The 14649-nt window shown below is 42.9% G+C and overlaps 1 protein-coding gene across 1 annotated transcript in view; it reads left to right on the top strand.

The window, feature by feature from the left end:
* LOC149310341 (uncharacterized) overlaps positions 1 to 14026 on the top strand; it is a 40563-nt gene extending 26537 nt beyond the window's left edge. The window contains exons 5-6 of the mRNA XM_089528373.1: positions 9071 to 9834; positions 13979 to 14026. Coding sequence (XP_089384499.1) covers positions 9071 to 9834; positions 13979 to 14026 — 812 coding nt within the window. The remainder of the gene's footprint in view (positions 1 to 9070; positions 9835 to 13978) is intronic.
* Positions 14027 to 14649: the final 623 nt, after the last annotated feature.

Genomic DNA, 14649 nt, shown 5'->3' with positions numbered 1-14649 from the left:
GGGGGTTTTAAACAATCTTTTTATCGCTATTCCTCTCTTTCATCTGCTTTACGTGCCTGTCTTTCTGGAAGCGGCTGAGCCACAAAGGAGGCTTCCCACTGGGTTAATGGCCTTTTGGGGAGGGGGAATGGACCCACTAATGCCCCTGATGGGGTGGCTTTCTCTCTCTGTCTCTCCTGGAGGGTCTTTCTGTGCTCTGGCTCCCAAAATGCCACTGTCTGCTGCATGCATAAGGCGATTGGAATCTATTTAACCTGGATTATCTGCCAGATGGAGATGTTGGTTTTAAAGGGGACATCTGCGGGATTCCAGCTTTTTCATGGCAAGAGGTTACGGGGTGGGCAAGGGGGCGCGGGAGGGAAAGGGGTTCCCCCTAGAACAGAGAAAGGGTTTCCCTGTTCCCCGTCTGCTGTACCCACTCAGCCCTACTCCCCCACCCCATGGAGATTCCCTGGCCTAGATTATCCTCATCCCTGAAATCACAGAGAGAAAGAAGGAAACAGGGGAGGGGGGGGGGAATGACACCATCCTTAATTCCTCTGCAGGCACCATAATACTCCATAAGAAGATGAGGACACAAGAGAAGAACCATCCTGGATTGGACCAAAGGCCTATCTTGTTGTTATTAACTGATTTCAAGTTGATCTTGACCCATGGCTATTGGCGACCCCATGGATGAGACATCTTCAAGACTCCCTTTCCTCCACTGCTCTGCTTAGGATGGTCCTGCAAATTCATACCCATTACCTCCTTAATAGACTCCATCTATCTAGCATGTGGTCTTCCTCTCTTTCTATATCCTTTCCTAGCATTATGGTCATTCCAATGAATTGTGCCTTCTCATGATGTGGCCAAGGTGCGACAGCCTCAATTTGATCATCTTCGCTTCCAGGGAAAGTTCAGGCTTGATCTGTTCAAGTTCCCATTTATTTGCCTTTTGGCTGTCCCTGCGATCCTCAGCACTCTTCTCCAGCCCCATATCTCAAATGAGTTGTTTTTCTTTCTATCCGCTTTCTTCACAGTCCAGCTTTTGCATTTGTACATGGCTTGAGACTTGCTCAAGGTCAATCAGTGAGTTTCCATGGCTGAGCGGGGATTCAAACCCTTGTTTCCCAGAGCCCTTGTCCATTACCCACACTGCTACACTACACTGGTCCTTGAGCATGGGCTGTCCAACTTTTCACAGATGAAAACAAGGCACATGTGGCCAAACATCAATAGTGTGGTCAAAGTGGCAAAAATTACTAACAAGGAGGATCATATGAGCTAGGAGAGGCTGAAGCTGTTTGCTTTTGCCTGAGCCTAATGGGAAGGGCAATATTCTGCCACACTTTCTTGATGAGTTGGGTGCAAACTACTTGTCCACTTCGGACTCAGTTTGCAGCAATTGAAGTAAGGGGAAAAAGTGGGGGGAGGAGAGAGAAACTGAGACATTTTAAAAGCAGCTGAAAAGGTGGGACAACAAGACTGTCTATGCCAAATAGGGACTGCTGAAGGGTGTGTGAACCATAGCAGATTGTATAGGACTGAACCATAGTCATGGAGTTACATGCAGATTATGCAAAACTCTGGAGTGTTGCTCAACTGAATGCACAACCAAATGTGTACTGCATTAGCATGCCCAACACATGCAACCACGCACAATGTGCAACCATGCACAATGTGCAACCACGCACAATGTGCAACCACGCACAATGAGACCTCCTGTGCAGCTCTGCTTTTGTAGTGATCAACCATGATTAACTTTTGATCATGGCTGTTCTTCTTTGGATGAAAATGTCCAAATGCACAGGGGAACTTAACACATATGTAAGACCTCAGCACAGTTCTAGCCTCTAATGGCTAAAGGATACAAGGATAAAGGAAAAAATAAAATTCAAAGCTCTGCTGTGTTGCAGTTTCAGCTGCTCAGTTTCCTTTGTCACCAGAAAATCTGGGAACAGCAGACCCTTAAATCTGCTTTGGGATCATGCAGCATGGTCCTTTCACATTGAAAGAAAGGAGGGACACTCCTTTTGAAAATAGTACTCTGCATGCATCTTGTCTTCTTTCCAAAAGTGAGCCTTAGCAGCCTGGTTCAGATTCTGTGGTGGAAACAGTTAATGCTCTGCTCCAGAACATTTGCTTTTGTTGCTGGTATTTCCCCAGAGAGACGCTGAACTCTTCCAGCAGAAATTCAACACCAGACTTCAGGCTGGCCAAGTGCAAGGCTGACCAACAAACAGAGAGGTCACCACCAGAGTCCCAGTTTCCAGCAGCAGACTGGCTGTGTGAACAACAACACACCCAGAGAGGCACCTGGGGCGTGCATGCTGACACAGCAAGGGGGGGATGCAGGAATTGGAGGTTTTGTACCTCTTGAGCCTAGGACTGTGGAGCTTCCTCTGTGGGTGCAGATGTGGTGTGTGTGCATTTGTGTGTGTGTGTGCATTTGGGCACCCAAACTGCTGAGCTCTGCCAATCTGAGTGACTCATTGTGGTTTCCTTCTCAACAGCTCTGCGGAGAAGACCGCCAGGTCATTCAAAGAGCTGGAACAGCAACTGGTGTGTCAGGCAAGGAGCCCTAACTGGAGCTGGATGCTGTGTATTGACATGACTTTCTCTGCCCCTGGCAAGTGCGCAGGAATAAAAACTCAGCATAGTCCACACTTAACTTCTTTTCAAAACTCCCCTCCCAAAGAGGGGATACTTTAAACTCCGATATTTCTAAAGCTGTAGTTGAGAAAATCAAAGGCATGCTATGCCGATGTAATGGGTGCCCCAGCAGTACTTATGCTGCTGTAGGTGGTGGCAGCAGCAGGAAGAAAAAAGCAGAGGGTGCAACAGCAACGGAGAAAGTTAAATCACTGAAGAAATAAGCTGCAGGGGGCTGGGAGAGTATGGTTGAAACCCTGTGATGCCAAGTGCAACGTTAATGTTCTGCAGATGGAACTGTGCCCCATCTCTCCCAATTCACTGTTTAGCCATTGCTGCCCTCCAAATAGCCATTCAATGGTTGTTAGAGAGTGAAAAGAGTCAGAGAAGCATCTGGCTCTGTCGCCATAGCCAGATGAAAACTGATGACATTAAAGGCTGAGATTTTCTGGGGTCCTCCGGTCGGAGGTCTCAGCATATGATATACAGATTTCCATGCCTTTTGATGCCTTGCTTTCTGACCATTTGCTCTTTCAACATTTGCTCTTTCAACACTTGCAAATACTGACAAGTTCCATTCATTTGACAGGGATTCCATTCTTTCATCAGTTCTTGCCTATGAGACTTGCCTGGGACGGCTCACACACACTTTTGTATATATAGTCAGCCTGTCATATCCACTGATTTTTTATCCACAGATTCAAGCATCTACGGCTTGAAAATATTTTAAAAATATATAAATTCCAAAAAGCAAACCTTGATTTTTCCATTTTATTTTTTTAAAATGTTTTTATTGTTTTCTTACACCACATCTTAAAACTCTGACAACAAAAAATAAGTTGCTAAACTTAAAGAACATAAAATTCATTCAATCCATAACATGCTTGCCCATTTTATATAAGGGACACCCATTTTACTATGCCGTTGTATATAATGGGACTTGAGCATCCACAGATTTTGGTATCCATGGTGGGTCCTGGAACCAAACCCCAGTGGATATCAAGGGCCTGCTGTATATATTAAGGTAATTTTGCTTTTGCATGCATTCAAAATGGTATATAGTGTGTTATTTACGTTTTCAGTGGCTAAAATATATTTGCCAGCTAAAAAAATATCCTGGGTTTCAATTTTCAACCAATTCCACTTTCTGTCAGGCGTCCGGTCCCTAACCCATCAGATAAGCAGGGGCTTCTTGTAATCATACCCAAAGGTTTCTACAACTGAATTACTTCGGCGTGTGCTGCAAAAGCTAAATTGCAAGTGAGGGGGGGCTTTGGTAGTTACAAAGAGAGAAAAGAGTCTGCCATTGTCCACAGTGTATAAAAGGAGACGTACTCAGCTGTATGTAGATTTAGGCTTGTATATGTCACTTACAGGAAACTGGTCTAGGTCTGCATGGCTGAAGGCAGTTGGACTGGATGGCCCTAAGGGTCTCTTCCAGCACTATGATTGTGTGATTCTTATGTGTGCATGGGAATGGATGCATGTGGGCATGAATCATAGAATCATAGTGTTGGAAGATACACCAAGGGCCATCCAATCCATCCTCATTCTGCCATGCAGGAACACACAATCACAGCAACCCCGACAGATGGACGTCCAGCCTCTGTTTAAAAACCTCCAAGGGAGACTCCACCAACCTCCGAGGGAGCAAATTCCACTGTTAAACAGCTCTTATGGTCAAGAGGTTCGTCCTAATGTTAAGGTGGAATCTCTTTTCCTGTAGTTTGAACCTATTGTGCCTATTCTCTATTCTAGCTTTCTAGTCTATTCAGGCCATTTTGAATTTTGATCCTGTCCTCTGGGGTATTTGCTGCTCCTCCTAATTTGGTGTCATCTGCAAATTTGATCAGCATGCCCTCTATTCTTTCATCCAAGTCACTGATACAGATGTTGACTAGCACTGGGCCCAGGACAGAACCCTATGGGGACCCCACTGGTCACTTCTCTCCAGGATGAAAAGGAGCCATTGCTGAGCAGCCTTTGGGTTCGGCTGGTCAACAAATCCATTTAAAAGATGCATTGTCCAGCCCACATTTTACTAGCTTGTTTGCCAGAAGATTGTGGGAGACCTTGTCAAAAGCCTTACTAAAATCAAGGTATGTCACATCTACAGCATTCCCTTAGTCTACCAAGCTTGTGACTCTATTAAGAGATCAGATCAGTCTGGCACGACTTGGTTCTCAGAAACCCATGCTGACGTTTTGCAAGTATGGCATTCCTTTTGAAATGCTTACAGACTCTGTTTAATGATCTGCTCTAGAGTCTTTCTCGGATGTGCCTGTGCTGTGGGTGGCTATGGCCATTTGGTTGTGCCTTTAGCCTTAACTGCAAATGCCCCCTAAAGCCCACCTGAGCAACCATGCAGCTGCACCAGTCAAAGCAGTTCTGAGTCACTGGCAAGCCAGGACATTATGGAACTTTATGGAACATTATGGCAGTTTGCACATCCCACATTATGTGAGCATGTTATGATCTGTTCCCTCTGGACTGTGACAGAAGGGGAGAATTTCATTTAGCAGAGAAGGCAATTTTATATAGTGATTCCTTGGTATCTGCTGGGATTTGGTCCCAGGACCCTCCATGGATACCAAAATCTGTGGATGCTCAAGCGCCATTAAACCCAATGAGGTTACTACTACTACTACTACTACTAAAGTGGGTCCTTGATATCCCATAGGATTTGGTTCCAGGGCCCCCTGTACATACTAAAATCTGTAGATGCTCAAATCCCATTAAATCCAGTGGGGTATTACTACTACTACTACTACTGCTACTGCTATTATTAAAGTGTGTCCTTGGTATTGACTGGGGTTTGGTTCCAGGGGCCCCTCGTGGATACCAAAATCCATGAATGCTCAAGTCCCATTAAATACAATGGAGAGTAAAATGGTGTCCCTTATATAAAATGGCAAAATCAAGGCTTGCTTTTTGGAATTAATCGATATTTTTGAGTATTTTCAAGCCATGGGATTCTTGAATCTGTGGATAAAGAATCTGTGGATATGGAGGGACGACTGTATAAACAGATGTCAGCATGAGGCAGAATAATCCCCTGGAGTGTAAGGAAACCCCCAAGGCTTCTGGCTTTCTGTCCTTCCTCTGTCCTTCTGCCCAGGATTTCCTTCTCCTGTTTATATTGCTAACTGGCTGCATCAGGTTGTGGATGCCTGCATTTAATTTTTTTTTTTTACATTAACCATTCATATCTCCATAAGCCAAGAAAAGTTCACATAAATAACAACAACAACAACAACAACAACAGAGACATTTCATACATCCATTTCTGCTTACAGATGTATGTATATTTCCCCTTTTAATTCATCCAAATGGTTTTTTGTCTTATGGTTTTAAGACCCTTACCCCCCTCTCCCCCAAGTTATATATTAACTTTGCAGTTTGGATTTAGGGTAAGGCATATATATTTAATATTCTTCCTAAAATCAACACAGTGACTTTGTTCAATCCACTTCTTATACCAATCAATTTTTGATAGTATTCTGTCTATGCATCCTTCAGATAATCATTTGTGCACCTTTTAAGTCACCTTCTATTACTTTTTCATGTCTTATAACAAAACAATCATTACCTTTCTTTATTTGTTAGTCAGTTCTGGCATACTGTTTTACTTGGCTAATTTCTTTATTTAACATCTTATAATAATTTAATTAATAATTTGTTTTATTTATATACCGCTATTCCAAAGATCATAGCGGTGAACAGCAAGTAAGCTAATTAGCAAGTAAGTATTACTGGTTTTGAGTTAGACTTTTTTCTTTTTCAACTTCCCTCGCTCCCTCTCCTCCTTTATATTAGTCCATTCTAGCATTGTTGCTTAGTTTTCCAATCTAAGTTTGTTTTTTAGGGCATTTCATTTTGCAAAAGTTTATCAATGATTTCCAGTCTTGGTCCCACCCTTTAATAGAGATCTCATTTGAAAGGGCTGCCAGTGGATGCCTGCATTGTGTTGGCCTTTTAAACATACATATTATAGCTGGCACCAGGTCAGTGTGTCAGTGCAGCTCAATCCTCACGCTTGTCTTCCAGCAAGATACAGTACTGAATTTTATTAATCCATCCTTCTCTCCCCAGCCCCGTATCATAGAATCATAGAGTTGGAAGAGACCGCAAGGGCCATCCAGTCCAACCCCCTGCCATGCAGGAAATCCAAATCAAAGCATCCCCGACATCACTCACATTATCCACATACGTTATTGGGATATGCACTGTGAGGAGCAGACAGGTTGCAAATACTACCTGGCATGTAGTATTTGTGCAGAATCACAAAATTGGAAGGGACCCCTGAGGCCATCTACTCCAACAGAGGATATTGTGCAATTGAATATTTCTTTCGTTTACTGTCTTGAACCAGACCAGTAAAGAGTGCAAACGCCTGCAAACGCCCTGCTCATGGAAAGAAAATGTCATCCCATCCCCAAATCTCTCTGGTTCGAGGCGAAGCCACTAGACAGAGAAAGATGGGGGCTGTTCATTCTTTCAGTTTTTTAATCTTTAGGAGGCCGAACCTGTTTGGCAAGTAGCTTCGCCAGACCTAGCAATTGACAGTTTCCTGGAGACAATTTTGTTGGAACCTGCTTCTGAGTTTAAATATGCTTGAACAAAAAGAGCAAACATTATTCTTACAACAAGCCGCAGGACTGGTCTGCATGAAACTGGAGACCGAGCCAACAGGAAGAAAATATTAGCTCTTTATTCCTTGTTATTTATTTATTTAGTATTTATCTCACCTTTCTCCCATTGTGGGATAAAAGGTGGCTCAAGGCACCAACGGACACAAAGTGCAGCTAATGCATAATGATTATAATAAAAATAAAGTTTAAAAAACCAGCTAAATCAACTATATCACCAAAACCAGCGCTAATTTAAAAATGTTTAAAACATTATTATTATTATTATTATTATTATTATTATTATTATTATTAACCTTTATTTATAAAGCGCTGTAAATTTACACAGCGCTGTACATACAATCTTTTTAATTAAACGGTTCCCTGCCCTCAGGCTTACAATCTAAAAAGACACGACACAAAAGGAGAAGGGAGTGATGGTGGAGAAGGGGATGAGGGCCAGCGGTTCTTCTCTACCTCCGAGGCCTGGATCAGGGGAGAAGGACTGGAGGGAGGGCTTGGCTTCTTAATGGATGGTTAATCTTCTTCCAGGGAGGCCTGTTGGAGCTAGCCTGCCTCTCTAGTAGGATAATACATATAAAGTACATAGCAATTATGATTGCATCTGCAAATATAATGCAATTTGACAGTACTTTAACTGCCCTGGCTCAGTGCTATGGAATTCTGGGATATGTAGTTTGTTGTGGCACCAGAGCTCTCTGACAGAGAAGGCTAAATAGAACACAAAACCACAAGTCCCAAAATTCCATAGCATGGAGCCATGGTAGTTAAAGTGGTATCAGACTTAATTATTTCTGCAGTGTAGATGCAGCCTATGAAAATAAAAGTGTAGTACACACTCCCACATTAAAAGTCCCTTCTGCAACAACCACTAAAATGCCAAAAGTCTACAGTGTGTGTTGTGTACCTTCAAGTCATTTCCAACTTAGGGCAACCCTAGAGGAGGTTTACCATTGCCTTCTCCTGAAGCTGAGAGCTTGTGATTTATTATGGGAATGTAATTCCACTTTAATTTCCATATTTCCATTCTATGGAATCCTGAGACTTGTAGTTTGGGAAGGGATGTTGAGAATTCTCTGACAACAATCTCTAATACCTGCCCCAAACTACAAATCCCAGGATTCTGTAGGATGTAGCTAGGGCAGTTAAAGTAGACTCATAGCCCTATAACTGTATAGGCTTAAAGGGCCCTAAAAGAAGGTTCTGCTTAGCAGCAGAAAGAAAACAGAATTCCAAAATCCAAAATAATCCAAAAATTAAACGTTTATTCACAGGTGGCTGAGATAATTTCTAATGTTTCAATATACAAAATTATTAAAAAATATTATGTATAAAATTACCTTCAAGCTACATGTATAAGGTACATATGAAATATAATAAATTTTGTGGTTACACTTGGGTCCCATCTACAAAGAGAGTGAGCATGGTGTAGTAGTTTGAAGGTTGGACTACGACTCTGGAGACCAGAGTTTGATTCTCCACTTGGCCATGAAACCCACCAGGTGATCTTGGACAAGTCACACTCTCTCAGCCTCAGGGGAAGGCGATACCAAACCTCCTGTGAACAAATCTTGGCAAGAAAACCCCATGATATGTTTGCCTTAGGGTCGCCATAAATCGGAAACAACTTGAAGGCACACATCATCAACAACAGCAACAGGTTCATGTAGGGAGATGTTGTATGATCTTTCCAATAAATCCCAAGATGCTGTAGAATGAAATAGCCAAAGTCATATTGAGGTGATAACAGTTGTTTGAAAGACTAAAAATGTTGTCCTTATCCACAGGAAATGTTCTACCTCCCCAGAAAGATAAGAAGCAGTTGAACATGAATGGAGTTGCTGCAGAACTCCGGCGCGGAAATGCCAGTTCTCCCAAGGACCGGCGCATGGTCATCAGAAAACACCAAATGATAGAGAGGTCCCCAAAGCTTGAGGTGGAGGAACTGAGAGGGTCAGGTTCCCCTGCATCAGGTCCTCCCAACATGACAAACCCAAATGCCGTGCAGTTAAGGAAGCTTCCCATGACTCCAAAGGAGATCCACATATCCAGAATGGAACCCCCAAACCAGAACATGGACAACCAAGTCTACGTAAGCATTCGCTTCAAGGAAACAGATTTATGTTCCAGGGATCACTTGGTGGGAACAAAGGACTCTGATGTAATAAGTGGTAAGATCCCAAAGGGTCCTAAAGTGCAGGAACCTTTGGCAGGGTCTCTGGGGTCCAGTGGGATGGATTCAAGGACTGCAGAGTTCAATGACACGCTCTTGCAAGCAGGGACAAACTTGCCGTCAGATCAGTTGCCTGGCCAACCGCAGGAGACAGGGTCTGAGATGGTGCCTCCTCTCCAGCCGGGTTTTGATCCAGAAAAGAGATTGAGCACCTTGTATGCTCGAGTGCGCAAGAGGCCCAAAGCATCTCCCCAGCCTCAGGCCCAGCCTCTGTCCCATGACAAGAACATGGAAGAAGAGGAGGAAGAACCCCCGCCGATCCCAGAAAAACATTTCGAGGATCTCTATGAGTGTCTCTGCGTTGAAACGGAGGTGCAGGTAGGATGTCTTGCAGGTGTACTGTCTCTCTCTCTCTCTCTGTATTCATAGAATCATAGAGCCAGAGGAGACTCCAAGGGCCATCCAGTCCAACCCCGTTCTGCCATGCAGGAAGACATCATCAGAGCTCTTCCAACAGCTGGCCATTCAGCCTCTGTTTAAAAACCTCCAAGGAAGGAGACTCCATCACTCTCCAAGGCAGTTTCTTCCACTGTCGAACAGCCCTTACTGTCAGGACGTTCCTCCTAATGTTGAGGTGGAATATCTTTTCCTGCTGTTTGCATCCATTGTTCTGGGTCCCGTTCTCTGGAGCAGCAGAAAACAAGCTTGCTCCATCCTCAATATAACATCCCTTCAAATAGTTAAACAGGGCGATCATATCACCACTTAACCTTCTCTTCTCCAGGCTAAACATACCCAGCTCCCTAGGTCTCTCCTCATAAGGAATGGTTTCCAAACCCTTCACCATTTTGGGTGCCCTCCTCTGGACACATTCCAGCTTGTCCACATCCCATTTTGAATTGTGCCAAGAACTGGATGCAGTATTCCAGGTGAGGCCTGACCAAAGTAGAATTGAGTGGCACTATTATTTCCCTTGATCTAGACACTATATTTCTATTGATGCAGCCTAAAATTGCATTGGCCTTTTTAGCTGCCGCATCACACTGTTGACTCATGTTCATCTTGTGGTCTACTTGGACTCCTAGATCCCTTTCACACGTAGCCTTGTTAAGTCAGGTGTCCGCCATCCTATAACTGTGCATTTCATTTTTTCTGCCTAAGTGCAGTACCTTCCATTTCTCCCTGATGAAATTCATTTTGTTAGTTTTGCAAATTTACAGTTTTGCAAATTTACAGCGCTTTATAAATAAAATGTAATAATAATAATGATAATAGTTTTGGCCTGGCTTTCTAATCTATTAAGGTCATTTTGAATTTTGATCCTCTCCTCCAGAGTATTAGCCACTCCTCCAAATCTGGTGTCATCTGAAAATGTAATAAGCAGGCCCTCTATTCTTTCATCCAACCCATTATTGCATGCCTTTAAGTTATTTCCAACCTATGGTGACCCTAAGGCAATTATTCTATCATGGGGTTTTCTTAGCAAAATTTGTTCAGAGGAGGTTTGCCATGGCTGTTCCCCGAGGCTGAAAGAGTGTGACTTGCCTAAGGTCACCCAATGGGTTTCATGGCAGAGTGGGAATCGAACCTGGTATCCAGAGTCGTAGTCCAGAGAGCATTAAACAGTCAGTCTGATGAAAAGTACAATAACATCTCAAATCAAACAAAATGGTGGTATCTTTACAGGGCCAACCAAAATGCAACAATACATGATGCAAGCTTTCGAAGTGGCACTGGCTTTTTCATCAGGCAAAAGTGTTAAAAATCATATAGGGAAAAAAAGAAGAGAACGTTGGAGTTATACACCTGCATTTTATAGGTTTCATAGCTGTCCTCAGTTAAGAGGGTATGGAGGGATATCCATGCAGATTAGAAGCCATTACTCTTTTTTTGGCCCTTTTGGTTCTTGGAGACAATGAGTCTTAAAGTCTGGGAAGTAAAATTTAAACTGCATCAGCAATACAAGAATAAAGAATAAAAGAAATCAATTTTATTTATTCTAATTTATTTATTCCTTTTGTATGCTGACTTTCTCCCAGAAGGGATCCGAAGTAAAATAAATATCAATAGGATGCAGGCTCCCTTGCTATAGACCCCATTATCCCCCAGTCAGCATGGCCACAAGGAGTTCTAGTCAAAAAGTAACTTTTCCCAGTAACTTTCCCACGTAAACAAGGGGCACATTCCCACTTACAAATAAATCGCTTTGCGATCCGAATCAATGGATTTGTTCAGCAGCAGCGTGTGGTTCCCACTACATTTGCCCCAATAGCTTTTTTTTTTTTTGCTGCAGAATAAAATAAAATAATCCACTTGTGGTTCCCATGGATAAATGAATTGATTCAAAATGGACCCGCTCCAGCCAGCCAAAAGGCAAATTTAAATCAATTCCGATCCACATCTGGTTCACACTTGTGCGGAATCGATTTATCCAAAAAGATGTAGGCAAAAAATCAGCATCAAAAAGACGTGGGTTAAATGAGTCTAGTGCATGGCCCCCCTCTCCGAATTGTTTCAGCAATTCGGTTCAAGTGCAAACCAGGATCATTTAAATTGGTTCAAACCGATTTGCAATCCGGTTTAAAAGACAGTGGGAATAAGGCCAAGGATGCCATTCCCAGTAGAACCTTGCGAGGTGTCGTTTGTTGGGTTGCATGGAACTATCTTTCTGGAGTGCTTTGCTTACGTCTTCCTGCATGGCCAAGGGTTCAACTGGATAGCCTTTGGGATCCTCTCAAACTATCATTCTATGAGATGCTCAACTACCTTTTCTGCCTGCATGCTGGGGGAGCTGTGTTGACCATTTAACAAATCCAAACAAAAATCCACCAAAAAATGATACCTTTTATTGGCCAACCAAAATGCACAATATACTTGTTGCAAGCTTTTGAAGCTCCATGGGCTTCTTCATCAGGCAAGATGTTTCAAACCAAACAGGAGAATTAAAAAAAAAAAAGAAAAGAATTGGAGATGTTAACCTTTTCTGCCTATCCTTGCATTGGAGTTCCCACATTTCTCTGGGAGGAGAGAATGGTTGTCAAACTGGTTGAGGCTTGTTGTGCGGACATGCCTTTTTGTCTTGGGATAATAGTCCTGGGTTTGAACTCAGTTCAACCTCTAGTTTGGTTGACTCTTGAGTGAATAATTCAGAGTTTGCAGACGCCGCAGCCTGGGGTGCGATCAAGGGTTTTTGACTCACCCATCTTTCATCTTGGAATTAAGCGATTATCCAGGAAACAGTAGCCAGTGTATATATTCCGGGTGGAGCTCACTGCTTCCCCGAAAGGGGTACGGCTGTGATCTGTAAATGTTGCATTTCTAAATATTGGTTGATTTGCAACTCCTATGGCCCCCAGCCAACATGCACTGTAATAATAATAATAATAATAATAATAATAATAATAATTACCCACCTCTCCCCACGGATTTACAGCAACAATGAACAGACAAACGTCAGTTAAAAAGACATTAATTAAAACACACATCAATTAAAAGGACATATACACTTTTCACAGATATACCAACAACAAACATGTAGACTAAAAATGACTTCTTTGCCTCTTTTTCATAAATATCTTTTAATACTTCATCTCTTTCCTATCTTTTTTCATATGTCTATTATAATTATAAATACCACAATCTGATTATTAATATTTACATTATGCTTGCAATCATCTTTTCCATTATTAACAATATTGTTTGTTTTCACATGTATTTATGTGTGTCTTGTCCTTATACATATAAAAGATACATTCTATCTAATCTATTCTTACATGGCACCTTATATTTTATCTATTTCCCAGTCAACCATAGTATATATGCTTTTCAACTCTTCTTATCTTTTCTTGTCTCTGGGATGCAGCTCCCAAAGGCGAGAGAAGCTGCCATTTCAAAGTGCCGTCTGTAATCTCTCGATGGCTTGGACAAAAGGGAAACAGAGGGCCCAGCATTCAGTGTAGGACCACTTGTGTTTTATGTAGAAGGCTCCAGGTTCAGCCCCTGTGTCCTTCACATGGAAGGACTGCAGGTGACAGAGATGGGATCAGAGCCCAGAAAGGTTATTTTGAGGGGCTACAACTCCCAGAACCCCCAGAATACCAAAAACTGTAGTGCCCAAAGGGAAATTTCCAGACTCTGGGAAAGATGATAGAATCCTAGAGGTAGAAGAGATCCCAAAGACCATCCAGTCCATCCCATTCTGCCATGCAAGAAGACACCATCCAAGCCCTCCCAACCTCTGGTGAAATCCTGCAAAGACTTTCAAGGCAGCACAGCTCTTACCACCATAAAGTTCTTTCTAATGTTGAGGTGGAATCTCTTTTCTTGTAGTTTGCATTCATTACTTCATGTCCCCAGTCTGTCCAATGCGCTGGAACGCTGCTGCCAGGCAGTGAACACAACAATAGATTAGACAAATCCAAATAAGGAAAGTTGTGATGGACATCAAGCATCAGGCATTATGGAAGGGAAATAAGGTGATGTTTTCCTCCTATCAATTTCTATTTATTTATTTTTTTTGCAGGTTGGTCAGTTGCCTGGCACTGCGGCAGTGTCCCCACCAGAGGCCTGAAGGACAGCATTACCAAGAGACAGAACGCCAAACCAGGCTGGCATCCTGTGGAAGAGGTGCCTTTCTCAGCGTTTTTGTGGCAGGAGGAGAGAAGCAAGAGACCTTTTTGTGGTCCCAAAATGGATTTTCAAAAGCTGGTCTCTCTTTTGTGACTGATTCCCTGCCTTCTCTCCAAAGATTTTCTGTTTTCTAAGAGACATGTCACATAGCAGCCTCATGGGTGAAGCGGTACTCTGATTTGGGATGCCACTCCATCAGTGGCTGCTCAAGAATTGCACCAAAGTGATGCTGTGCTGAGCAGACCTGTCCCTTCTTGTGCCGGACTCAAACACATGGCAGCTACTTTTAAGAAAGGTATAGAGCCAGCACAGTGTAGCGGTTTGAATATTGCACTCTGAATCCGGAGACCAAGGTTCAAATTCTGCCTCAACCATGAAAACTCATTGGGTGACCTTGGCCAAGTCACACTCTCTCAGCCTCAGAGGATGACAATGGCAAATCCCCCTCTGAAGAACCTTGCCAAGAAGACCCCAGGATAGGTTTGCCTTGGGGTTGCTGTAAGTTGGGAAGGACTTGAAGGCACCCAACAACAATAGCTACCATCACTGCATGAACTGTTATTT

Source organism: Sceloporus occidentalis, unplaced genomic scaffold, assembly GCF_023333645.1.
Source record: "Sceloporus occidentalis isolate IW3139 unplaced genomic scaffold, rSceOcc1.0.p SCAF_6, whole genome shotgun sequence".
Taxonomy (NCBI): domain Eukaryota; kingdom Metazoa; phylum Chordata; class Lepidosauria; order Squamata; family Phrynosomatidae; genus Sceloporus; species Sceloporus occidentalis.
This window is presented reverse-complemented; position numbering and strand designations above follow the sequence as displayed.